We start from the raw sequence: 25776 nt of genomic DNA on the forward strand, positions 1-25776 counted from the left end.
ATAGCAATGCTAACAATGCTAACATGCTAACCATGCTACTTAGCTAACTTAGCTAATGTTTTCTAGCAGTTTTGTAAACATGCTAACAATAGTAACTATGCTAACCATGCTACTTAGCTAACTTAACTAATGTTTTGTAGCAGTTTTGTTAAACATGCTAACTATGTTAGCAATGCTAACATGCTAACTATGTTAACCATGTGACTTAGCTAACCTAGCTTATCATTTTTAGTAGTTATGCTAACTATGCTAACTATCATGTTAACATGCTAACTATGCTAACCATGTGACTTAGCTAACCTAGCTAATCATTTTAGTAGTTATGCTAACTATGCTAACATGCTAACTATGCTAACCATGCTAACTAGCTACAGTGGGTAGGAGTCATAGTTGATGACAAGTGTTGACATAGTTGATGACAAGTTAAAAGTTGTTGATAGACAGCTAGTTTAATAGATAGTTTAATAATAGTTTAAAAGTAGACTGTTTAAAAGTTGAATGTATATAGTTTAAAAGTTTAAAAGTTGAATGTAGATAGTTTAAAAGTTGTTGATAGACAGCTAGTTTAATAGATATATAGTTTAATGATAGTTTAAAAGTAGACCGTTTAAAAGTTGAATGTAAAAAGTTCAGTAGTTTAATGGGTTACATTGTTTAACAGTGGATTATTGTAGTGAGGACTTTTATTTTGAAACAGTTTTGGGAAGAGGAAACAGTTGAATAGGATGTGTAGTCTTAATTGACCCAGATTGTATGCTTAAAGCCTGAGGTTGCAGGTGGCCTGAACACCTGCCATAGGATTCTAATTGCTTAATGGCCGTATTATGATGTCATAATCGGCAATGTTAAGTCTATGGGGATTTTTAAAAAGTTTTTCTTTAATAGTTTAAAAAGTATAAAAGTTTCAAAGTTGAAAAGACACAGCAACCCGATCTGTTTGAAGACCTACGTTACAAAGTTTGAATGAAGTTTCTAAGTTAAACTGTTCAAGAGAAATTGCGTATGGAAAAAGTGGTAAGCGGAATAATAATAAGAAGCCTATTTTCATGCACTGTAATTAACAACTTATAAACAAAACAACTTATAAACAAAACAAAAATCCCTCAGTGGAGATATTTTACATTCTTTGTGGATTCAGAACTGTTTCTGTTCAAAGTAGCATTCTTCACCTAATGATGTGGTCTCCTTTTGGGCTAGTAAGAGAAATGCCAGGCTGAGACATGTAGCCTAACTGTCTGCGCTGTTCCTTTATTTGAGTTAATGCAAAACATACAGTATTCCCATAAGTGATTTCCCACAGTCTTCATTATGCTGTATCGTTCACACAATCCTACAGGATGCAACTGCATCGTGGACATACTGTTCAAAATTATAAAAATGCAAAATAATAAATAAAATAATAATACAATAATATGAATAAATAAAAAACGTATTTGTCAATAGTGAACCCCTGTCTCTTATTCACTTTGAGGAAAGTAATGAAAGCAGAAGTCATGAAAAGTAGCAAGCTATTCAAGCCATGCAGAATAATCATCTAACCAACAACAGCATATCTGGCATTAATGCTTGCTAGGATAATAAGTTAATTTGGCCAAGTATCATTTGGCCAAGTTACATTGTGCTCTGAAATGGTTCTTACATTTTATTGTGGTCCAGCCTACACCACACAAGGCCGACCTTAGGATGTATTGTGATGCTAAAATAGGATTGATCACAATAATAAGTATGCAGTAAATCTCAGGTGTTGTATTGATAACCGCTATTCCTGCCTTACTTGCCCCACATGTTGTGTTATTGCATGATGTGCCTTGCATAAAAATAGCATGGCTAATTGAATAAAAATAGCATGGCTAATTGCCAGTTGTGGTCTCTACCTTCGGTGGGTCCTACAGGCTGTGTGGAGATGTGAAGATGGAGTCAAATGTCCAGGCCCAACAGGAATAGGAGAGAATAATCAAATCCAAAACCCCCCAAGTGGAGTGATGGATACTGTGTGATTATATTTGAGCATATGTGTGTGTGTGTGTGTGTGTGCGTGTGTTAGTACATTAAGAAAAAAGTCTCAACTGAAAAGTACACTGAACACAATGTTGTGAACTCTCTACTTTCTTTTATTTGTAAATAATCTGATAAATGGATTATTCATATCTTGAAAAATAATAATGCCTAATAAAGAGGCGGGTTTGCACTGGTGATTATGACAGAGTATTTGATTCTTTTTTTTTTTTTTTTTTTTGGGGATCTCTAAGGTGAGGTGATTTTGGATTTTGGATTTTGCACTACTGTCACCATAACGTGTCTCATGATGGGAGGCACGTCAGCTGCTTCAGCTGCAGTGAACAGGAGAAAGACGGCTCAAATTATCAACACATATTGCCAGGTGTTTTGGCCTGACAGTGATTCAATACTGGTCACCACTTCTGGCATGAGTCAGTCAACAAAATACAGGGATGCCTGTCCATCTCTATTACTCAGGGATACTGGTACCTTGAAAAGTTACCAGGTAGGTAGTGAATGTTAATGAAATGTGGCTCTCCTTTTACAATGTGACAGGCATACAGACAGACACAATGTGGAATGAAGGGGATGATATTTTTCCTGTATTCTTCATCACAGAACTGAAAATATTTCATAATTATTAAATGAATGAAATTTGATTAAGCTTTATTCTTCCTATTGACCCCCTCTTCTACCTTGCATATAGCTAATTAAGCCTAGTTCTTTTCATATTTTGTGAATGTTTATGGTTGTTATGAAGGATTGCTATGATAATTGTCATAATTATTATAATTAAGTATATATTTATATATTAACTCAATTATTTATATTTAAAATGTATTTAACTGTATGTATTCTAAATAGCTTTGGATAAAAACCTCATTGATATGACCATATTGATAATTGACAATAATGTCAATGCAATATCAAAGATCAATATGGTCATTGATATTGCATTGACATTATTGTTTATTATTGCTATTAGCTGTACTGCCTTACAAAGCCAAAGTGCAGTAACTGTTAATTAACTTATTGTATATTGTTAATTTTAGTTAACTATTTTATTGGTTTTATTTGTGAACATTTGTGAATTGCTTTGGCAAAAGAGTCTGCCAAATCCTATAACCATAACTATTTACAAAGTAGGCTAACTCTTAACTGAAACAAACGATGCGTGATTGTCATAATGTTGATCCATTTGTGCAAATAAAATAACATCTTGACTGGTGACCTAAAATACCTTCATTAATTAGTTTTCTGTGCCTACTACTCCAGTCCAGTAGATGGCAGGAGTATGCTAACTGATTCTTACAGCGGTACGAAGAAGAGATTTCGCATGTCGTGGAGGAAAATGTGGAAGTGTTATGCTTAATGATAACCTCATATCATCATATATCTACCTGAGCCAGGATTTTTTACGGTATGTGATTGTAGTACTGTCCACACGTGCAGTTGTGTTTGCTGGTAAAGAAGTGTATGTTGCAGGAAGCAACTCTTAAAGTAGTTAAATAGTCAAACTTTTAACGTCCATGAGCAAGAGCAAGCTGTCAACTAAAGCCGCATAGCCTGCCTGCCTGCCTATCTATCCATTCAGTTTGTGAAACTGCTTAGGCTATTTGTCCGTGAGCTACTAGACGAAGTTAACACTTACTGTAGGCTACGCGTTTGCATTACCTTCTTCATGGAGAGAAACATTCTTCATCAGAGAAACGATGTCCAGTGAAGATTCCAGCAGTGAAGAGGACACGGAGAAGCTGAAAGAGGCAACGTGGAGTTTTGTTCCTGCAAAAACAAATGGCTCTCAGACTGGTCAGACCAATGGTAATAAAGATTAACCTACTCAAGCTGTTAGTTTTATTTTAACTACGTGTATTATTTAAAGCATATAAAAAATCTTTATACATTTCTTTATAGTAAAAGGCTTCAGTTGGAACGTTATGTCAGTTTTGCATCCTCTTTGAAATGTCTGAATTCATTTGATGTTTCTTAATACAGAATGTGGCAAGAATGGCACACATAGTCGACGGTAAGTTGGTGTTATTTATTAACATAATAGTTTATGTGACCACAGATTTATCTACACAGCTACACGTTTAGCTTTGATTAATCATAGTAAAACATTCATTAGTATTGGTAAATATCAGTAGAATATTCACTGAACTGAACTGAACTGAAACCATGTGACCCCTGTATTAATAGAACTGTTGCATCTGAGCATGAGAAGGATGGCAATGAGCTGGAGACCACACCAGAGTTCCGAGCTCACGTGGCAAAGAAGTTAGGAAATGTGCTTGATAGGTAAGTTCTGATGGTCATCTCAGTCACTGTTAGCTTAATCTGCAAAAGAGATTCATCATTATTCTTTACCTCCATTTTCTGGTTTGTTTCAGCTGCATAGCAGAAGTTTCCTTGGCAACTGTGAACTCCAGCAGTGTATGGTCTAGCCAGGAAAAGGAGAGAGAGGAGGAGAAGGAGGAGGAGGATGAAGGTGAATTAATTAAATATGGATGCAACATCACACTCATTCATGACTACACCATCAAACTAAATCTGAAGATGAAATCAGAATTAATCGCTAATAGAGGTGTCAAGTTGATGTGGCTTAAAGTAGCTCACTTCTAGGTTATTTTAGTCTAGCTTGATTAAAAGTTCTGTCTGTAGTTTTAATGTACCGTCCTGCCTCTCTTATGCTCATGTTAAGGTTTTCGTCTCTTCTCGACATCTGTACCTGGTATGAGTGAATCAGCTCCGGTTCCTTCACTGAAGCGAAGACCTCTCCCTAGCTCCAGGTAAAACCCCTTAGGTACACACATCAACACAGCAGAGCTAATTAGGATAGATCTCACAGCTCACATGATACCGTCACAGCTTCTACTGAAAGTGTTGAGCATTTGTATGATAGATCTTTCTCGTGCCATATGTCTCAATTTCTCCCTCTCTCTCTCCCTCCCTCCTAAAATATAGATTTTTTTAAAACTTTTTAGTATTTGTTAACCCTTAGAGCCTGATTGACGTGAAGTGTGTCAAGAAACACACCCGTTCTTCTCTGTTATATTGCTCCACAACTATTAGCTGCAGCGATTTATTGTGTGATAGAGCAGAAGTGTGGCTTTCCAACGAGACTACACACTTGTCTTTGCGATCAAATTAACTTGCATCATATTTACAGTCTATACTGCCCTGCGTTGACCTGCACACCCATTAGTGTCGTTGGAATTACTCGCGAACTCGTGATCACATCAGGGTTCCCACAGGTCATGGAATTTCTGGAATATCATGGAATTTTGGAAAGTCTATTCCAGACATGGGAAGTCAGGGAATTTTATCATTTTTGGGACAAAGTCATGGAATATCAGGGAATTTTGTTGTAGCAGTTTAAAATGCACTTGCCAATCTACAATAATACAAATATTTACATTCAGAATTGGTGTATATGTGGTTATTAGCTTTACTGATTGCCTGAGTAGCCCAACTTTGTTTATTCAATCCCATTTATTCATCTCCCGCTCTAAAAACGCGGCTGCTCTGAAATCATTGGTCAATATATTGTACCAGCCATTATATAGTAAGTCATGGAAATTCAAGTTTTTTTGTCAGGGAAAATCAAGGAAAAGTCATGGAATTTTACATTTGACTTGACATAGCTTGACTTGCCCCACATTTTTGTGTGTTTTTGTGGCAAAGCATGTTCATAATCCAACGCTATCATGTGTTTCTCTTTGGCAAAGCATGTTCATAATTTGGTTTTGAAATTCCTGCATGGTATCCAATTCAAGGCTCACATTGCATCCCAATTTGTTTGACAAAGAAACACTTTTTTTGCCTTTACTTTGTTCATTGCAGTGCAGTAAAAAGTTGTTGTAGAGAATCATCATGAGTGCACACCCAGGCTAATGCGCAAGCTCGGGTCAGATCAGTTTGTGTCACAGATATGGAGTGCAGAAAGGTAGTTTTTCATCACTAAATAAAAAATGCCATTTCTATAAGGCACACACCTATTTCTGTAAATTGCTCAGGCCCAGAGTCCACCTCCACCATGGTTCTTATCTTATATTGCCAGATTCAAGACAGTCTGACCTACACATACATGAAAATCATGTCCAGCTGGCAGCTTGCTGTGGTGAAATACATTTCAAAATCAAATCAATGCAAGAATTGGTGGCTTATCTGGGTAGCCTAGACTGTGCTGAAAAAACAACTATAAATAGCATGTGTGAATGACACTGATAATGACCAGGATAAATGCTTATAACTAAAGGTAGTGAGAATGCCCTTAAAAGAGTCTATAGGGTTCATAGGGTTAACTTGCTTGTTTATGTCTTGATGTCTGTGCTTTATGGGTATGCTGGTAACCTACACTGCTCCGTCCAGCATCTTATTTCTGTTTATTGTCAATTATTTGTTAATTTGTCTGTTTATGCTTTTATGTCTGTGTGTTGAGCGCTTTGGGTTGCATAAATAAATGTGCTATATAAATAAACTTTACTTACTTACTTACTTACTTACTCCTTCCTTCTGTCTTAGTGACAGTGACAGTGAGATGGATACGAGGATCAAAGAAGCAGCAGTGACCATCTCAGACATTGTCCGCCCATACTGCACAGAGAAAACGGAAGAAAAGAAAGACTCTGCTGATCCCGTGGAGAGCAAAGAGGACGCATGCGGGAGCTTAGTCACCGAGAAGAAGAAGAAGAAGAAGAAGAATAAGAAGAAAAAGAAGAAGAAGAAGATTCCTAAGCTTGAGGAAGACCATGAAGAGGAAAGAAAAGATTATTTTAATGATGGAAACTTAGAAATACAAGAGGAGAGCACACAGGAGACCCCACAACTTGAAGAGAAGAAAAAGAGAAAGAAAAAAAAGAAAGTTGAGGCTTGACCTCGAGTTGACAGAGAATAAGATGATCGCTGTGTCGTCTTTGTTCATTTAGTCTGCAATGCGTATTTTCTACGGCTTGCGCCAGTTTTTTTTTTTTACCATGTAGGAAGGGAGACACTGTTAGTCTTCTGCCTAGAAAGTGGAAATAGTGGAATATAGGGCATGACTTTCAAAACAGGAAGAAGAGAACATGCAAAGTGAAGTTACTATAGTGTTTCTGTTCCCGAGCAAACGTTCCTGTTCATTTCAGAGGAAAAAGTAGTGCTTCGTAATGATCATGTTTTATTTTGTGGAATGATCATATTTTTATTTGTGGATTTTTCATGCTGTCATCCGAACATTGTAGTCAAGGCCAATAAAATTATGTGTGGTTTTACATTAATTTGACTAAAATATAATGTAATTATCTTCATAAGATATTGCACACTTCAAGCAATATCTGTTTTGCAGTGTGTAGTTAATCTTGAAGTTTGTCATAAGAATGTACAAAATGGTTGAATTTCTTCTATGGCAGTTTTTTTTTTATTATTAAAGCAGAATTTTACATTCAGTATACACACGAAAACAACAGTCAATTGGTCTAAGCAGTACGAACACTGTAACCTGAAAACAACACTATTTATCTGGCATATCAAATGTGCAGTTGCATTGTTGTTTTCCTGAATGTATTTGGCAATTGTAAATTTATTGATGTGATGCAATGTATTGATCCTTTCTACCTGCTTCAAACAATTTATTGTACCAATTTTTACAGCTTCAGGCCCTAATACATACCACTACATAAGAATTGATGGAATTATCTCCACTCGTGTTCTAGAATTATTCATAGGTCATTTAGGTGCATTTTTCAGTACAACAAATCTGCACCTTTTAATATGCAAGTTCATGGTACTTTGTTTTACTAATATTGAGTCCACATGTAGGCAGCATAGCACCGGCCAAACCAGACAGATTTGGGGTCCCAGTCTTCAGTATTTTACAGATAATCTTTCGTAGATTAGAGGAGCAGAGGTAGTTCATTTCTCTCTGTGCCCCTGTCATTTTGTTTCAAAGACAGCCTTCACTGTCCCTGGTGCTTTTGTTCTCAGAATGCCTTTGCACCCCTAAAAGGGATGAAATGGATTGTCCCTCTGAATCTGCTACTGAGCAGTAGATACCATCTGTGCAGGTATGTAGGGGTCGACGTCTGCTTGTGGAGAGGACAGGAGGTGAGACGAATGGGGCTCACTGGACTGAGATGACGGATACAGATCCAAACCTCCAGAAGATACTACAGGGAGATCGAGGCAAATCATTGACTTTTGTTCCTTTCTCATCTACATACTCACATTGATTTCTGTGATATGTATACTCCCTTACCTGGTACAGGGGAGTTTGACTGTAGATGCATGGAGTCCTCAGTGATGGGCCCCTCTTGCTCCTCAGGATCTGATGTAAATATCTGACAATGCCAACAGGACATTATTCAACATCTTTTAAATGTACGGTTGTAGGTTTTACGGTCTGAAATCTTAGTACGGGATTGACTGTGCAGTACCCACATCTGATAAACTATGTCTATTTCCCATGGTGAAGAAGCCCTACCTGTCTTACAAGCAGATGCAGTAGGTTGGTGTAGAAGCCCTACCTGTCTCACTGCAGTGAGGTTGGTGAGTGTTCCGATGCTGCTGCTGCTGTCTGTGATGACCATGGCCTGAGGCAGCAGGCCCGAGTGGGTGTATGCACAGAGATCAGACTTGCTGTACACTGCCAGGGAGAGAGAGTATGGGTGATAATGTCAATGTCAATCTGTGTAGAATTTGTGAGGACATTTCATTGTAGTGTGTGCTATTATCCTGCAGAAATAGCTGATCACATGTGGCTCTATCCATATCTACTGAAGCCAACGAAAATTGACCACCAGTCATTCTAGTTTGTATGTTCTTTATATTCTATATCTTCTTTGCACTTCTGAATTTGAACTCTCACTATTCACAGTTTAACTTTACTTGCTATGTAAAATTGTACAGTACATACTAAGTAAAATGCATTTATATATATAATAAGACTAAGAATTTTGTTACTGGTACTAATTATTATCATGTATTATTATTATTATTATTATTATTATTATTATTATTTTATCAAGCTAGAAACATGACTTCTCTCTGCATTACTTGACTCTCTCTGGTTATCCTGTGTAATGCATTTCCTTACTGTGGCAAGGAAGCTGAGCCATGGTGGCCATGAAGGAACTGGATGCAAGATGCCCTGGAAGCTGTTGGGTGATTGACTGCTGGGAGGATGAGTGTAGCTGTTGCTGAAAGGAGATTGGCTGAAGGGTGGTAAACCCGCCCCCTACGTTGTTGATGACAGGAACTGTCTGAGGCTGGGTGGAAGCCAGACCTAAAACACATAAACAAACAAAACACCTCTTCAGACAAAACATTTTTCAGTAGCAAGAAATTGTGCTTTATCAATCTGGTGCAGATGTTCACATGTGGAGAAATGTGTTGCATGCTAACATGGTGGACCATAGAGTACTTCGGACAAATTTCTACATCTTGTCAGTGTGAATGACAGTGTGTGTGTGTGTAGTGTACCAATCAGTAATGACGAGTCCCCCAGACTCATGACGCTGGGGAGTGAGGCCATGATGAGGCTCTGGTGGGGGGTGGACGACCTGGAGACTCCATGCAGGGAGGTCAGTGTGCTGACTGGAGGGAGAGAGCCTCCCCCTGACACCTGCAACAGAGAGAGGAAGAGGTTGGTTCCTCATCTTGGCACTCTCTGGGCATCACTCTGAGGCCCTTTACTTCGCCCTCTCCCTAGCCACTTGCACTCCGTTTGCACATTCACGTGGACAGTGTTGTGCACAATTCGAATTGCAATTCTGCTTCCTGTTTGCTACCTCAATTGAAATGCAAGTGAAATACACATGTGAGTTCTGTGTGAGCACACCTGTAAACAAATCCATGAGTAGGCTACATCAGAACCTGTTTCCGCTAGACAGAGTGAAGTTTGTCCCAAAGCGGAGTGCGGTACTATGCCCAACACACTAATCAAGGGAACTTAATGTAGCTGTGAAGGTGATTCCCGACTAGTTTCAGAAAGGCCCTGGGACTCCAGGCCTGTTTTAGTCCTGTAGATAAACTGATGTCTCTTGGATGTGCCATAGTAATTTAATAAAATTAAATTAAAATAAAAAGCAATTTTAACAAGTGCAAAATAAACACAGTATGGATACAACAGCGGATATAAATACAGTATATACAGCATGTATGTAATTGTACTAAAGCTAATACTAAACTGCATTATAATAAAAACGAAATAATTTTTTGAAATGTAAAGCTGATGCTAAATCCTCTGGGGTATACACATGACTCGACTTGAGTGCAGCGGTGGGCTACCCTGGCATCAGACAGTAAAAATCCACTTAGCACAGGTGATATCACTCATTAGCTGATCTACCTGGTTGAAGAGTTGTACCAATTAGCTGGTTTAGTGAATGATTGGAGCATGTACTGTATAGTAGCCTACCTACCTCAGGTAAGCAACGGGTAGCTCTGTTCACCCTCACCTGTTTGTGATGGTTTGCATCGAGCAGGTTGTGGCTGGGCTCCAGTTGCTCGGGTGTGGCCAACCGTGCTGATGCTGTGCTGTGGCCATGCTCCCCCCCACTGGCTCCTCCAGCCCCTCTCACAGACACCAGATTCTCACAGATCACCGGATGACCATATTTCAGTCCTTAGGGAGAAGGAGAGAGCAAGGGAGGGACTGAGTGAGACAACTGGACACTGAGGTAAGGAGAGGAAGTGGGCGAGAGAGAGAGATGGATGGATACTGAGGAAAAGAGGTAGTGGGTGAGATAGTTTGGTGCTGAGGAAGAGGGAGGGAGGGAGTGGGAGAGTTGGATACTGAGGAAAAGAGGTAGTGGTCTCTGAGGTGGACAGGTGTTGGTTGCTGAAGTAGTGAGATGTGAGGGAGAGTGAGACAGTATACACACATTTAAGAGGAGTAGATGAGGTGCTTTGACTACTACAGCTATAACAGTAATTTATCTATTCCTCAGCAATTTTTCTATTCCTTCTTCCTGTGACTTTATTTAAAAAAAACATATTTGTTTTGGTTGGTGTAATTTTCTTATAGTTCCGTCTCCTTAATTTTGTGTTGCAATTCAAGTTTCCTGACTCACCCTGTTTATATAACAATTCAAAAACATCATGGTGAAGGACCAGTGCCCTTCAGAGTGAGTACCTTGCATAGGGCTGGCAGACAGTGTGTAGGCACCGGTGGGCGCTGACTGGCTACTATAGGGCGTGTCCAGGGCCAGTTTGTGGCGGAAGGCCTCCTCTTTGCGGCGGTTGGCGAACCAGTTGTACACCCGAACCTCTGTCACCAGGTTAGAGCCCAGACCCGCCAGCTGAGAGGGGGACACCCCACGCTGTAGACACTCAGCTCTGGTACACACAGACGCATGCACAGACATACACACACACACACACGTACACACACTCACACAGACGCATGCACACGCACACAGACGCACACACACACACACACACACACACACACACACACACACACACACACATATTTATGTACATTTTTTACATTTACAGTACATTGGACATTTACAGTATATTTGACATATTTTTTTTTAAGCTGATTTACTACATTTAAAAGCAGTTCATGATGACTAAAAGGGGTTTGATAATACAAACTCTCAGCTGAACACCCTTAAATAAAATTATTCTCCTTGACTGAATACTAAATGTGTCCTATGTCATGTACCTGTTTAACATAGTTTGCATTAATAGATATTTACAATGTTCCCTATATTACTTATGGCTACTTCAAAAAAGGCCTGGATATTATTTATGTCATGTTGTCTTTCAGAAAAAGCATCAAAGCTGTCCTCTGTCAAACAAACAAAGTGTGAGACACTCAAAACCAGACTTCCGCTTGATCCCACGCTCACCTGTTGCACTCATCCACCAGGCCCTCTCTCTCCTCCTTGCTGGGGTTCTTTTGTCGTTCGTAGGCCTGATAGAGGATCTGCTGGGAAGCAGGGCCCCATTTGAACCTGTTCCTCCTGCCTTTTCTGCCCTCCTCTCCCGCCTCCTCCCCTGTCCCCATGCCTCGACTCGCATTGGTGAACTCTGCACGGGATTGATTGTGTTAACCTTGGAACTCAAGGATATTTAATTTTCATCTATCCGTTCATTCTCATTCAGCATACAGCATACAATCCAAAGTGAGATTCACATGCACAAGTAACAGAACCCATTGGGACTATGGGACCTTGATCTTTCTCTGTAATTTGAGCTAGCAGAACACTTTGTGAGTTATTTTCTGCACATATTGTTTGTCAGCCTTTAGATTTTCAATGTCTACAACGGGTAACTGACCAATAATGACAACTTGAAAAAGTGCTTTGCACAGTGCTACACTCCGGGGGCATATTCATGAGCCCCCATGTTCAAGCCCTCAGAGTGTAGCACTGTAGCTGCCTGGCGACTGTGGGGAGTGAGACCTCTAGGTACGGAGAGTGAAGGAGGGAGACTGTTGTGTACTGAAATAGAGAGAAGGAGTGAGATTTTTATCCTGCAATAGAGAGGAGTGAGTGAGACTGTTGTGTACTGCAATAGAGAGAGTGAGTGAGACTGTTGTGTACTGCAATAGAGTGAAGGAGTGAGTGAGAGACTTGTATACCGATATAAAGAGAAGGAGTGAGAGAGGGAAACAGATGGGACAAAGAGAGGCAGTAGCATGTCAGTGGAAGGAAGGGGAAGACGAGGGAGGTACTCACGCTGATTGATCTCGCACTGCTTCCTGACGTACCAGCTGTAGAGCGCGGCACGCTTCTGGTTCTTCATGGGCGTGCCCTTGTTAAGGTGCTGGGACAAGTGGGACTGGTTCAGGCCTGTGGACTCAACCACCTCCCTTTGGGGAAGGTTGTGCTGCAGCATGTAGCTCTTCACCAGCTTGGCCACTCTCCAGGGGTCCGCTCTAAACGCATACACAAACAGATACATAAATGACTTAATGATGAACCATGAATGTAAAAAAAGGTACTTTAGGAAAGACATATTTTCCTCTGGGAGATGAGGGGAAATACTTATTTAATTATAGTTATGTGTCCCCTTATGTACACACACACTCTTTCTCTCTCTCTCTCTCTCTCTCTCTCTCTGGCAAACACACACACACACACACACACATACATTGCATGTGTCATGCAAACATACTGCATTGACCTAGGTTCGGCGTAAAGCAAAGCTTAACGGCAAGCCACACATTATCAAGTCACACATTGTCTGAATTACATACACTTTTCTCCTTGATGAATAAACAGGGCAATTTAAAATTAGGTCCATACAAATTGCCAGTATGCAGTAAATGGGATACAATTTCGACACAGCTCTTTTACCTTCCGCCTGAGAATTTAGGAAGGCAGAACTAAAACTGTGCATTAATGTCCAAAGTTTTAATAATTCATATAGTGTTACTAACAGTCAGGATAGTCACAAGGTTTATTTAGCTGTGCATGCTCTCCAATTCCAAAGAGCAGGCATCTAACATATGTCTTTGAATTGTACTATTCTGTTGTAAGAAATAGAAACAAAACCTAAATCTCACAGCAACTGACATCAACTAACTGTAATTCATTTTTATTAAATGCAATTTTATTTTAATGAAAGATGCAGGGTTAAAATACTACTTTCGGTACATAGTTCAGAGTATGTAAAAACAGGGGGAAGTTACAGTAAAGTAAGAAGGAAGGGAGGGAGGGAGAGTGAGCGGGAGAGAGAGAGAGAGAGGGAGAGAGAGAAAGAGAGAGATGTTGAGGTGGCCGATATTGACAGAGAGATAAGGGGAATAGACCTAGGGACAAAGTCCAGCTCTGCTTACAGAGAATTACACCCATGGACACTTTACAAACAGACACACACACACACACACACACACACACACACACACACACACACACACACACATATTTTAAAACGGTCTCATGCATTTTCAGGTCAATGCCTCAGTCTGAGCTGTATAACTAGTGAAAGAAACACTCCCAGAACAAAGGAGCTCACAAAACATATATATATATATAAATATATAAGAAACTCATAAAACTACCGTAAATACGTTAAAAAAAATTCTAAATTAGGGCACAAATTGTGCATTTTTTCAGTGCAGATCAAGATGACTCAAACAAGCTGCTGTGGCAACAATGCTATCTGTCATCCAGTCATATCACCTGTAGTGTACACACGGACACACATGCACACGCTCTGTGTGCCACTCTGTTAATTTTAACCAGTGGAGGTAGCTGATTTATTAGATAGAAAATGGCCCGAGAATAATGAATAGGGTGGGTAATTAGTAACTAGAAAAAGGAGGAACCTCTCCTTCATATGAACCCCCAACGCCACATAAGAGAACACAGACACAGAACTGGAGAGCTTCAAGAAGTCGACCAGGGTGAGTTAAATTGAGAAATTGAGGAGGAAGAAGAGATCGATTGGAAAAATGTAAGGTTTATCAGGTAAAAGATACAACCGCTTCAGTTAGGTAGAGAGTTGAGACTGTTAGGAGAGCCCCAAGTATTAAGACCAGAAATGACTTATGAATAATTCAGAGATGCTGGGAACAGTAAACAACAGATGTAATGATAATATGATAAATAAAGGTTGTTTCATTTAAAATGTTGCTTTATATGTTATCTATGGGTCTCCTGTGTCTATGGATGCTTGTCTTTGTGTGTATGTGTTTTCGTCTATCTTTGTGTTGACAATGCGGTCAACATTTTATTATTTCACGCTTTAACGTACGGGAGACTTACTGCAGCAGCTGGTCCACTTCGGCACGCTGCCTTGCTGCCTCCTCGGGTGGCAGATGCTCCAGCTCGCGGTAAATGGGAGGGAACTCCTCTCCCTCCTCGGAACTCTCGCCATCTCCCCTCTCCGTCTTGTCCACACCGCCGCTGCTGCCGCCGGTGGCTGTTCCTCCGGCCCCTGTAGTGGACCTCTCCTGCTCCAGCTCGCTCAGGGCTTGGATCAGCACCTCTCGGGAGAGGCCGGAGCTGAGCAAGGACCAGAGCAGCTGCTCCTGGAGGGCCGAGAGACGCCCGGCCCCAGCGCCGCCACCACGTCCGCTCCGTCCACCTTCTCTCCTGCCCTCTGCTCCCTCCATTGCTTCCTCGGTATGTCAGTGTCTGCCGTGATTTTCCCGCAGTTACTTTCGGAGTGGAGCTGCTATTTCTGGTAAATTATGGAAACAACACAGTTGTGGGAATGGGACCTTTGTCTGGATGTGCTCTTTGACATACACACACACACACACACACACACACACATGGATGTGGTAACAGGCATGTACCCCAGCACACTTTTCATGGACATTCAGACCGACATGCGCTTGGATCTTTCTGGCCTTTTCATACCCTGCTTCGACAGTTCAGAGGTCACAGATAAGTGCACATACATACACCCCCACACACACACACACCTACACACTCACACTCAGATGTACACAATCGAGAGGTGAGTCAACAGCTTGACTGCAAACACACACACCCACACACACAGTCTCAAGCTGAAACTCACCTGCGTTCCTGTATTGTGCGGTTTAACTCCGGACCTGGGCTCTCAGCTCCAGGGCTAACATGCCTTTATTTTCTCTGTTTGGCTTTCTGTCCTGCTTCTCCTGCTACTGTTCCTGCCCGGTCTACTTCAGTAAGCACACCTGCTATTTCGCCGTTCGAGGATATGTTTTTTTTTGTTTCCTTTTCACCCCCTTGACACACATGTGCGCGCACACACACACACACACACACACACACACACAAAGAACACACACACACTCTCCCTCTCACATTCTGAACTTTGCCCCCTTCTGCCTCTATTCCTCAATCTGGACAAAGTCCAGTGTAGCACAATTCTTTTTAAAAGGAAATAAACACATTGACTTGTTCTGTGCTCATCCCCTCCTCCCTCTCTCTCTCTCTCTCTCTCTCTCTCTCTCTCTCTTTCTCTCAAATACAAATAAAACATATCTTTTACAAATTAATCGTCATATTTGGTCCTTGTGTACTTTCAGAAATGCCTAATAAGATATTGGAATCTATGGGAAAAGTTACTTTTGACATCCTGGCCCCAGAAATGATAATACTTGCACTACTGAATCTGAAAGGTCACATGATAAAATGTGATTTTAAACACATACAGGATAACATTGTCAAAAAAGGTAAGGATATCAAGTATGTGTCAGTTTCTCATGTTTTTATTAAAAAAGAGAATTACATTATGAATATTGTGTGTCCAGCATTTGTTTCAGGAGCCAAATCCAATTAGTGTGTTATTGGCAAATGAGAATTATACTTACAGTATATCTACATATTTAGATCCAGAATAAACCATTGTGCAGTTATATCTATAGAATAGACTTGTATATTGTGATAATTGTATATACACTGAAGTTGCTGAAGTTTGACTAAAGCTCAATAATCACATCTGGTACCACTCTCTGTTGGTACAGTTCATGTTTATTCAACTCAGCCAGGTTAGCTGATGGCAATATTGACACTCAAGATGGTAAATATAAATGATATAAGGAAGGAGGATATCACATAATATAAGCAGGATGCAAAATGGCTACATCATGAATAATGTCACTAAATGGATTTCTGATTTCTGATGAAATTATTGTGACAAAGCACTGAAGAATTCTTCTGCAATAAAGTGGTAGTATTATTTGGATTTTAATTACAGTTCAATTATACAGTACAGTTATAACTACTAGCATCATTATTCACACAACAACTTCATCGACCAATGACAGTGCTTTTGGTCACATGATTTACAAAAAGAGGGCACATTAAAATACTGGTTGCACAGACACACCACATCGAGTCATACAACATTTTCGTGAAGAAGAAGGAAGCGACTTGGAAAAGTCCTGAAACGGAGCACACTTCAGACAAAATATGTGAGTAAAGCTCAGATAGCCTACAGACATTTACCCACAGGATACAACATGCTTGCATTTATAAAATCTCTGCTTAGTTATGACCAGCAAATTCTCACATATTATCATCAAGTGAGAAAGTGAAAACCACATTAACACTGGTGTATATGGTACTGAGATGAAATACGTAAACACCATTTCAGTGAAGTTGTGTAGTGCATATCTGCATGTATAATGCATATTTCCATTTCTTCCTTGCCAAATACCTTGACATTTTTCAAAATACACTATTTTATTGTATATATTTTCTTTCTTTTTCTCAAGATTTGTGCATCCTTTTACTACTTTCACTGCTCTCTGCTCAACACACTGAACTTACCATGCATACAATCTAGAGTCTATGCACACAGAAAGTTTGTTGTTCTTACAGTGGCCTTACAGTACCCTCCAGAATTATTGGCACCTCTGCTAAAGTTGACTAAAATCGGCTATAAAAAATAATCTGTTGGTGATTTATTGTAATCTCACAATAAAAAAAATAGGAAAAATCCAACCTTTAAGGGAAGCAAATTTATTTTGAGAAAAAGGAAAATCTCATAAAGAAAGAAATATTTTTAACAAAAACACATTCTGGAGGGTACTGATATGTGTGAAATTGTATTTATAGCAAATCAAATGTGGTGTTATTGTTTTGTTGTAGCAACTGTACCATGAATGACTCACCTGAGGATACACCAGTACCCATCAAAGAAATGTAAGCTTCTAGGGCTGTAACAGCCAATATTCAAAACATGTGTTGACATGCTGACTAACCATCTACATATGTTGTTCAACTGTTCAAATGTTCAACTCAGACAAGAGGATTATACACTTTAAAAAATGTATAAAATATGTAAGGGATAATGTATAGAACGCCGGTCATTATTGGGAAAATAAGTCCTGACAGGGCGAAACGGCCCCCGATGTGAAGCGGAACACAGCTGCCGTCTGCTTTTCACTTTTGAATGAAGTTCCAGTAGTTGCGGAGTGATATGAAAGACCTGAATTAGAAGCACAAACTCCGTTGCCATTGACATAATTTTTTTCAGAGGTCCTCTAGTGGAAAATAATGACCACTAGAACTTCAATGTCAATGGAGCGTTCTACTTGCATTGTGAATAGCCGTGTAATAAATAAAGGAAAAGCAAGGGTTGTATTGTGCTCAGTGTATTGTATTGTGTGTCCATGCAGCTGTGCACTAGGATAGAAACAGAGTGTTTTATGTGTCAGTAAGTCAGTGACAGAGGCATGCAAACTTGTCAAGTCACTTCATGACTATGTTATGACTCACTATAATACGTGTCACACCATTATCAAAACAAAGCCACTCCCAAATAAACAAAGCTGAAAGGAAATGAGGACAAGAAGAACACAGAGAAACAGTTATTCTGTATTTTGAAATAGATTTACAACATGCAATAAAAAATCTGACCATCATTGGCCAAGTCCTTTAATAGGCCGGCTTTCTTTGGAGTTGAGCTTCCACGATAAATTAAGCTTGTTTGAATTGAATAGGACAAATGTGTAAAGTGCCAATGCTCACTAAGCAGCATATTTTTGTATTAGACTTTGTATAAAAATACGAAACATGCTGTATTTAACATTGTATCAAAAGTTCCCCCTCCCCCATCTGCAAGTGTCAAGATGTAAGGTCAAGAGATTGTGTTCTTGGTAGGCTAAAGTAGTGGGAAAATGTCTGTAAACATATTTGGTAGCCAGAACAAAAGACCATAAACGGAAGATAGAAAAAGAAGGTAGGCCTACGGTTCTTGGCTTAGCGTTTGGCCAGTAGACGAGTTTGAGGATACTGGGGCATAAAGTTTTAAGATAGGACAATGGGGACGTTAATACGTCAGTACAGTAGCCCTCTGTGGCATGGTCGCTTGCAATTGTATGGTTTATCTATATGATTTTAATTAATTGATTTGAATTGGTTGTGGTTTCTCCTGGTAGCCTGTTCTGTGTGCTTAGGCCTAGGTGCGTTGGTGTTGGTTGCTGTCACGGTCGTGACGTGGGCGTGCGCGCGTGTTTTTTGGGGGGGAGGGGGGTTGCTCCCCGGCCCAAAATAACGTAGGACTGGCCCTGCTTGCAGCCCAAAGGAATGGTTTCTGTATTCCACAGGCATTTGTGTTATACCTGGTCCTGATTCTTTATTGTGTAAATGATTCAATATTTCATTCAGATAATGTTTCTTATGCATAAAGGTTTTCAAAAATGTTATGATTTCAGAGTGAAGCTGAAGAGGTCCGACTCACCTGCACAGCTGTGTGTCTCTGAAGTCAATGGATCCACCTGAAAACTTCAGAGGAAAATTTTCACCTGACTCAAGGTGAGTTATGAATTCTCCACTTAACAAAGAGGCTGCAAGAGGCCCACAGCACAGACTCAACATGAAGCACAATTTCTATCTCATTTTGACTATCGGTCTTAGTATAACAGGTTATTGTGTCGTTTGGAGTCAGTTTGGATTTTTCAACTCTTAGATAGAAAAGCTTCACCATGTTTTTGAAATCATGATCGGATTGTTGTGTCTATGATTATTGATACGACCTCACCTGTACCCTTCCAGTTAAGAGCATTTAAATTAAATTAAAACAATAGTCTAAGTACCCTAAAATGTTGATTTATTTTCTCAACTCTTAGATATTAGTCCTGATTCAGGTCTCATATTTTCAATACTAGCAGCCCAATGGAATGTGAGTTTTTGTTTTCCACTTCCTTTTGTGTTTCCATTATCCTGATTCTTTAATGTGTAAATAATTAAAATAAATAGTTTAAAGTAAAGTCATATAGTCTTTGTTAATTACAAAATGGCAGTATTCGAAATAAATAAATTGAATTTAAAGCAACACCAAAGCACTTTTCCTCTGTGCACGCATGTTTTTTGTTCATCCAGCACCAGCTTTGCAAATAACGATGTCCACAGACAAGTATGTTGAATGATTTTATGAAAGTATGATGTATTGCGACATCAGAAGCAAGTCAAATTTCTAGTTTCTTATGTCTCATTCCATCGAACTACAGATCTGCTACCCGATCTGGCGAACTTGCATAGTGTGGTTATAGCCGATAGAGGGTCGCAAAGTGAGCAAAGGTAAAACTCTTTGGTGTTGCACAAGGTAAACAGATTTTTTTGAAGATCCCAAAACTAGAACTTTATATGAGAATGAGTCCTGTGCCACAAATGTTCATCTCTTTTAACCTGGTTGGATTAAAATGGTCCAGAGCAGATTATGTTCGAGATCTCAAAACATGTAAAAGCAGGCCTACCGACCCGTCTCCGAGCTCCGCCTATCTAAAAATCTTTCATTCCGTGGATAAATTTAACTCTGTTGCAGGTTGTACGCTTTTATCCAAAGTGACACAGATGCACAACGGTGGGCTGAAACCCAAGCCGACCGATTGTCAGACAGTGACTTTACCGCTGTTCCACCACGCCCGCTGGTGAAAGTGTGACAGTAATATTGTTGCACATGTCATAAGAATACATAATCAGCCTATATCATGTACTCATGGCTTAATTAATGCGGACGCACATACACATAAATGCATACGCCCAGGTCCATTTCAGACCTACCAATGAGCCGTGCATCCACCCCAGATCCAATTTACCTAATAAAAATTAATACCTGTAATCACATTCAGTTCATTCAAGACAGTCAAGTTAGTCAATGATTAAGTTATTGATTAAGTTATTTAAGTCCTCTTGTGATTCTATAGTTAAATGCTTTCATCGTGTAAAGCAGAAGAAGTAGGACAATTGGGTATGTAGAAACATTCAAGTTGCCCTTGACACTGTTGTGCTGTCCTATAGCAGTGTTCCCCCTAGATTTGTTTACAGCAAGGATTCATATACAGGCCGCTCCTGAATAGGGGAAACCTTCTGTTCTGACTGCAAAATATGAATTTTGGCAGAAATAACAGATTGAAAGTGGGAGGCTTTAATGTATTCACTGAATAAATATAGACAGTTTAATAAAACATTACTGTACTCTCTCTTACTTTCTCTTTGCAGTGAGTTCATAGCCAGTGTGTTGACAGAGGACCACTTCAGATGTTCAGTGTGTACGGAAGTGCTGAAGGATCCAGTCTCCATCCCCTGTGGACACAGTTACTGCAGGCAGTGCAAGATGCAAGCTAACCGTGCAGGAGGACACTATGCTTGTCCAATTTGTAAGAAAAGATTGAAGACAAAGCCTAAAATATACACAAACTCACCCATATCAAAACAACTCCCAAGCTCTAGTTCAGAATGTGGGCAGCTCTCCTGTGATTTCTGCCCAGTGAAAAAGCTCAGAGCTGTTAAGTTCTGTCTGATGTACACTGCTCTGTATTGTGAGACCCATGTCATCCAGCACTACACTGTCCCAGCATTGCAACGACATAGACTGGTGGAGCCAACAGAGCACCTAGAGCAGATGATCTGCCAGCACCACCAGAGGGCGCTAGAGATGTTCTGTAGGACTGACCAGACCACCATATGCAGCATGTGTGCTGTGCTGAAACACCGGCACCATGACATCATGATTGAGAATCTAGAACAGGCATGAGTCCAAAGGTCATATACAAATATTTGGACAGTGAGAGAATTTTTGGTGATCCATTTTGGTGTTGTGCAGAGGCAAAATTACAAAAAAAATGTGTCAGTGTCCAAATGCATATGGACCTAACTGTAAATAGCTGTATCTGAAATTATATATTTTAATAATACAGTACAGTCTGCTTGTATGAACCAGGCGAGGCTTGTTTTCATTTAGTCTTATTGCAATCTCATTTCATTTTCTTTCCACGACCAAAAAGTTAAACAGTCCATGGCCAGGTGTATCCACGGTGTTGTGCAGAAAGGCCCTTCGAGTGAACACAGAGGTGGAGAGCCGTGAGCTAAGGATGGAAAATAAACTACAGCGGGAGATCATCATGCAACTGAGGAAAGTAAAAGTCAACCAAAAAAACAAAGAGGCAATACGTGAGAAAAAACATGCAGAGGAAACACAGCAGATGGAAGAGCACATGTCTACACTTGAGACAGGAAATGCAAAGCTAAAGAGACACAACAACAAGCTGAGGAGAAAAATGTTAAAAAACACATTCATTTACAAAAAGGCGAGAGACCCCTGGTGACTGTAATCCAACACCAACGCAGACATGCTCTTCCTGGTGAGACCATCATTCATTCTTGCAGAGACATTTCCTTCTCCTGTTTGATGAGTAGTATTATAGGTTTTGAAGTTTGTTCCATCATTTTATGATTTGACATGGTAAAAGTATCTACAGTAAATTCATAACCTCTGCCTAGAGGTAATGTTTTTGGTGTGGTTTGTCTGTCCGCCTGTCTGTATCCAGCATTACGCAAAAACTACAAGCCTGTATTCCACAATTTCCTTGGTGGAAAAGTGTACCATGGTCCATGGAAAAATTCATACCATTTTGGAACAGATCTGTCTCATGGGTCTACTGTAGCGATTTCTTGCTTAGCTTTGCTACTGTTGCACCATGTGACATTCACATATGCCCTCTAGTGTTGAAACCAAGGAAATGCATTTATTTGTGGATGGCCTTCCCCAAAAGAATGCCTTTGGAATTCATGAAAAAGAAATTCCATGAAATGGAATTAATGAATGAATGCAATACTGCATTAATTCATATCATTTTCATATCAAACTGATTGCCTAAAGGTGATGTTCTTGTTATGATTATTATTGTACAGTGTTTATGTTCACATAACATATATATGTGGACATAATATATATATATATATATAGCACTGTAAAGAACAATACAAACCTCTTGTGTAACTGATTTGTTTGTGTGTACTATTCTCAGCGAAGGTGACTTTGGACTTCTACACAGCCCATAGACGACTAATTCTGTCTGATGATAAGAGGAATGTAAAGCTATCTGGGTGTCCTCGGAGTTCCCATAACCAACAGCATGGACTAGGTGGGCAGCCCTTCGTGCTGGGCAGAAAAGGCTTCACCTCTGGACGTCGTTTTTGGCAAGTGGGAGTGAATAACAGGTGGACAATTGGAGTCACAAGAGCCTCCGCTCAGAGGACTGACAGTGTCACCTTCTATCCTAATCAAGGCTACTGGTGCCTTAGTTGCTGGATGCAATTCTTGGTGCTCACATCCCCCATACACCATCTCCCTAAGGACGCAGTGCCCAGAGAACTGGGCATTTGTCTAGATATTGACGAGAAGTGGGTGTCGTTCTATAATGCTGAATCAAAGACTCACATTTATACCTTCGCTGACATGGACTTCAAGGTGAAGAAATCTACCCCGTGTTCTGCACACAGGATGAAGAGAAAGAGATTAAAATAAGAAGACAACCCATTCTACACTGTCCAATATTTGTTTCAGATCAAAAGATGGTCCAAACTGGCAACGCTGGGGACGAATTTGTATGAACAGACATTCAAACACTAGCCACACAGAAATCCACTACATGAATTGCGTTATAGTTGCACTGTACAGGGATTTCACTTGAATTCTTCCGTAGTACTTCAGTACTTCCCTAGAACTTGACCACTAAAATAGGCCTTCCATTTATTTTATATGACACTGTACGCAGGAAATAAGTAGCAAATACTTATCTATGCACATAAACATAATGTTAAAATCGACATAGTAGAATAAGACAGGGCTTCATGTATAGAAAATGAGTTTCAGTAGTTGAAAACAGGTAACAAACTAACCTGCAAAATATGCTTGGAATTTCTTGGAAGTAAAATTACTGTCTGCATTTCTATTATGATAAGTTTCAGCTAATTAGGTCTATAGCTGGTGGCCTAGCTACCATGTTTAATAGCTATTTTAAATGTAGAATTGTACCAACTGATATGTTGTTTTCAGATTAATGCCACTATACCTGCCCTTTGTGCACTAGTCTAAGGCCTTCTAAAATGAATAGTGCTACAACACCGTATATTAGCACATTGTGTAGAAATGTAATATTGTTTTATATTGTAACAAACTGCAAGGTTGTCTCAGAATGTTTTTTATTGGTGTCGCAGCAAAACACATGAACACCTCATACTGAGCCAGACCTGGCCCTTATGCCCCAGCACTAAACATCTGCCCCAGGTTGCATCCCAACACACACTAGCCTAACCTGAATTTCGTTCCGCTTAGCTCCGCCTAGCTTCACTCACATCCATCTGGGACCTCTTCCATTGACAGTGATTTCTGCAACCGATTGGTACAGCCAATCAGGACGCAGGGCGGGAGTTTCATAGATGTAGCGTAGCGTAGAAGCGACTGTGAGACTGTTATCAGCGTCACGGGTTGGCTTCGATGTGGGTGGTTGAAGTAGCACGTCAATAGATGACGGACAAGTGGGTTATTCAATCATATGCAAGCATTTTTTGATTAGGCCCAGCCTTCTGAAGCAACACTTCAATGGATCGGCTCCAGATGGATGAGTGGAGCTAGGTGGAGCGAAATTCATCTGGCTAGGGTCAGGTTAACGCAATTAAGCACAGAACAGTAAAAAAGCAACCTGCACGGCGAGCAGAGCTCTTCAAGGAGCGTGATCTAGTTACACTTACGCTCACAGCAGCACTGAATGATGCCGATAATACAAACTGCTGAAGATACAGAAAAAACGTTATCATGAGAGAGCTGTAGCTGTGACTTGTGTTAAAGTGTAGGCAGCCCAAGCACGAGCAGAATTTGCAAAAATAGAGTCAGACATCATGCTTGAAAAGGCCCAAATTGAAGCTAGGTTGAACACCGAGAGGCATAATAAGGAGGTGGAGGCCGCCATGGCAGAAGCTAATGCTCTCGAAGCAGCAACAGAGTTTAAGCAGAGGCAAAACATCGACATGTGAATACATTGAGCCAACCATATGGTGTGATGTGAATACACTGAGCCAATCATATTGTGTGTTGTGAAGAAGTAAAGTTAAAGATGCCAGTTTCCCTGGACCTCTCGCACCCTAAGCGAGAATCATACCCCATACCCATACCAACGAGCCACGCTGCACAAACGCTTATGTCGAGCATTTTGTGCAGCAATATTTAGCTGAAAGGAAAGGGAGGTGTGGTGGTGTTTAGTTGCAGAAAAGCTGCCGGCTGCATGCTATACAGCAAAGGAGAGACAGTGCTGACACAACACATGATACTGACAGAAAGTTGCGTGGGAAAGGGATCGTCCGGGATTTAAACCGGGGACCTCTCGCACCCTAAGCGAGAATCATACCCCTAGACCAATGAGCCACGCTGCTCAAACGCTTATGTCGAGCCTTCTATGCAGCAATATTTAGCTGAAAGGAAAGGGAGGTGGGGTGGTGTTTAGTTGCAGAAAAGCTGCCCGCTATATGCTGTACAGCAAAGATGAGACAGTGCTGACACAAGCACATGATAATGACAAATAGTTGCGTGGGGAAGGGCTCGTCCGGGATTTGAACCCGGGACCTCTCGCACGCTAAGCGAGAATCATACCCCTAGACCAACGAGCCTTGACTGGCTATGAATTTAGCTGAAAAAACAACAACATCATTTTCTAGATCACTGACGAGAGTTGAAAATTAACACATTTCAATGAAATTCACCTGTAACGCCTGCGGGCTCGTCCGGGATTTGAACCCGGGACCTCTCGCACCCAAAGCGAGAAACATACCCCTAGACCAACGAGCCGCAATGTGATGGCTCAGGGGGAAAAAATAAACATCCAACTGAGGCTAAATCTCCACAGGAGAAAGGCGTTAGACAGTGAGGCCGACAAAGAATTGGTGAGGAAGCACAAAAGGGCTCGTCCGGGATTTGAACCCGGGACCTCTCGCACCCAAAGCGAGAATCATACCCCTAGACCAACGAGCCTTGACTGGCTATGAATTTAGATGAAAAAAACCAACATCATTTCTAGATCACTGACGAGTTGAAAAATTAACACATTTAAATGAAATGCACCTG

At 40.4% G+C, this 25776-nt stretch overlaps 3 protein-coding genes and 3 non-coding genes across 8 annotated transcripts; 2 read left to right on the forward strand and 4 right to left on the reverse strand.

Moving 5' to 3' along the window:
* Positions 1-3293: 3293 nt before the first annotated feature.
* Positions 3294-7256, forward strand: c5h12orf43 (chromosome 5 C12orf43 homolog). 2 transcript variants are annotated; one of them, XM_048244133.1, is made up of 7 exons: positions 3294-3418; positions 3704-3819; positions 3994-4024; positions 4198-4296; positions 4389-4486; positions 4700-4787; positions 6523-7256. In XM_048244133.1, exons 1-7 carry the CDS (start codon positions 3363-3365, stop codon positions 6872-6874), a joined length of 840 nt encoding a protein of 279 aa, XP_048100090.1. In that variant the 5' UTR covers positions 3294-3362; the 3' UTR covers positions 6875-7256. The 2 variants fall into 2 exon arrangements, with proteins under 2 accessions (XP_048100090.1, XP_048100091.1); XM_048244134.1 differs by having other exon boundaries at positions 3294-3819.
* Positions 7257-8013: 757 nt separating this feature from the next.
* On the reverse strand, positions 8014-15663 carry hnf1a (HNF1 homeobox a). Of its 2 annotated transcripts, XM_048244131.1 has the most exons (11): positions 15463-15663; positions 14700-15117; positions 12666-12865; positions 11835-12015; positions 11111-11313; positions 10434-10600; positions 9457-9598; positions 9071-9259; positions 8502-8620; positions 8234-8315; positions 8014-8144 (listed from the first exon to the last, which is right to left on the reverse strand). In XM_048244131.1, the coding sequence occupies exons 2-11, from the start codon at positions 15047-15049 to the stop codon at positions 8014-8016; spliced, it is 1764 nt and encodes a 587-aa protein (XP_048100088.1). In that variant the 5' UTR covers positions 15050-15117; positions 15463-15663. The 2 variants fall into 2 exon arrangements, with proteins under 2 accessions (XP_048100088.1, XP_048100089.1); XM_048244132.1 differs by lacking the exon at positions 15463-15663 and having other exon boundaries at positions 14700-15354.
* A 1109-nt stretch (positions 15664-16772) lies between these two features.
* Positions 16773-23849, forward strand: LOC125295272 (E3 ubiquitin-protein ligase TRIM39-like). Its single transcript, XM_048244536.1, has 7 exons — positions 16773-16843; positions 17523-17576; positions 19091-19190; positions 20877-21405; positions 21703-21737; positions 21891-22018; positions 22685-23849. The coding sequence occupies exons 3-7, from the start codon at positions 19144-19146 to the stop codon at positions 23182-23184; spliced, it is 1239 nt and encodes a 412-aa protein (XP_048100493.1). The 5' UTR covers positions 16773-16843; positions 17523-17576; positions 19091-19143; the 3' UTR covers positions 23185-23849.
* Positions 23850-25250: 1401 nt separating this feature from the next.
* On the reverse strand, positions 25251-25322 carry trnaa-agc. Its single transcript has one exon. It is a non-coding gene; the product is annotated as a tRNA-Ala (tRNA).
* Positions 25323-25428: 106 nt separating this feature from the next.
* On the reverse strand, positions 25429-25500 carry trnap-ugg. The gene has a single exon. It is a non-coding gene; the product is annotated as a tRNA-Pro (tRNA).
* A 111-nt stretch (positions 25501-25611) lies between these two features.
* On the reverse strand, positions 25612-25683 carry trnap-ugg. Its single transcript has one exon. It is a non-coding gene; the product is annotated as a tRNA-Pro (tRNA).
* Between the last annotated feature and the right edge of the window lie 93 nt (positions 25684-25776).

This window comes from Alosa alosa, chromosome 5 (assembly GCF_017589495.1).
Source record: "Alosa alosa isolate M-15738 ecotype Scorff River chromosome 5, AALO_Geno_1.1, whole genome shotgun sequence".
In the NCBI taxonomy this organism is placed as follows: domain Eukaryota; kingdom Metazoa; phylum Chordata; class Actinopteri; order Clupeiformes; family Clupeidae; genus Alosa; species Alosa alosa.

Excerpts from the sequence above, each read along its gene's own strand:
- hnf1a (XM_048244131.1), bottom strand. The coding sequence starts at position 15,049 with ATGGAGGGAGCAGAGGGCAGGAGAGAAGGTGGACGGAGCGGACGTGGT. Across the intron at positions 10,601-11,110 it reads GTCTGCCAGCCCTATGCAAG|GACTGAAATATGGTCATCCG; the intron begins GTACTCACTCTG and ends CTTCTCCCTAAG. Across the intron at positions 8,316-8,501 it reads ACCTCACTGCAGTGAGACAG|ATATTTACATCAGATCCTGA; the intron begins GTAGGGCTTCTA and ends TGGCATTGTCAG.
- c5h12orf43 (XM_048244133.1), top strand. The coding sequence starts at position 3,363 with ATGCTTAATGATAACCTCATATCATCATATATCTACCTGAGCCAGGAT. Across the intron at positions 3,820-3,993 it reads TCAGACTGGTCAGACCAATG|AATGTGGCAAGAATGGCACA; the intron begins GTAATAAAGATT and ends TTCTTAATACAG. Across the intron at positions 4,297-4,388 it reads TTAGGAAATGTGCTTGATAG|CTGCATAGCAGAAGTTTCCT; the intron begins GTAAGTTCTGAT and ends GGTTTGTTTCAG.
- LOC125295272 (XM_048244536.1), top strand. The coding sequence starts at position 19,144 with ATGGATCCACCTGAAAACTTCAGAGGAAAATTTTCACCTGACTCAAG. Across the intron at positions 21,406-21,702 it reads TGATTGAGAATCTAGAACAG|AAAGGCCCTTCGAGTGAACA; the intron begins GCATGAGTCCAA and ends GGTGTTGTGCAG. Across the intron at positions 22,019-22,684 it reads ACGCAGACATGCTCTTCCTG|CGAAGGTGACTTTGGACTTC; the intron begins GTGAGACCATCA and ends TACTATTCTCAG.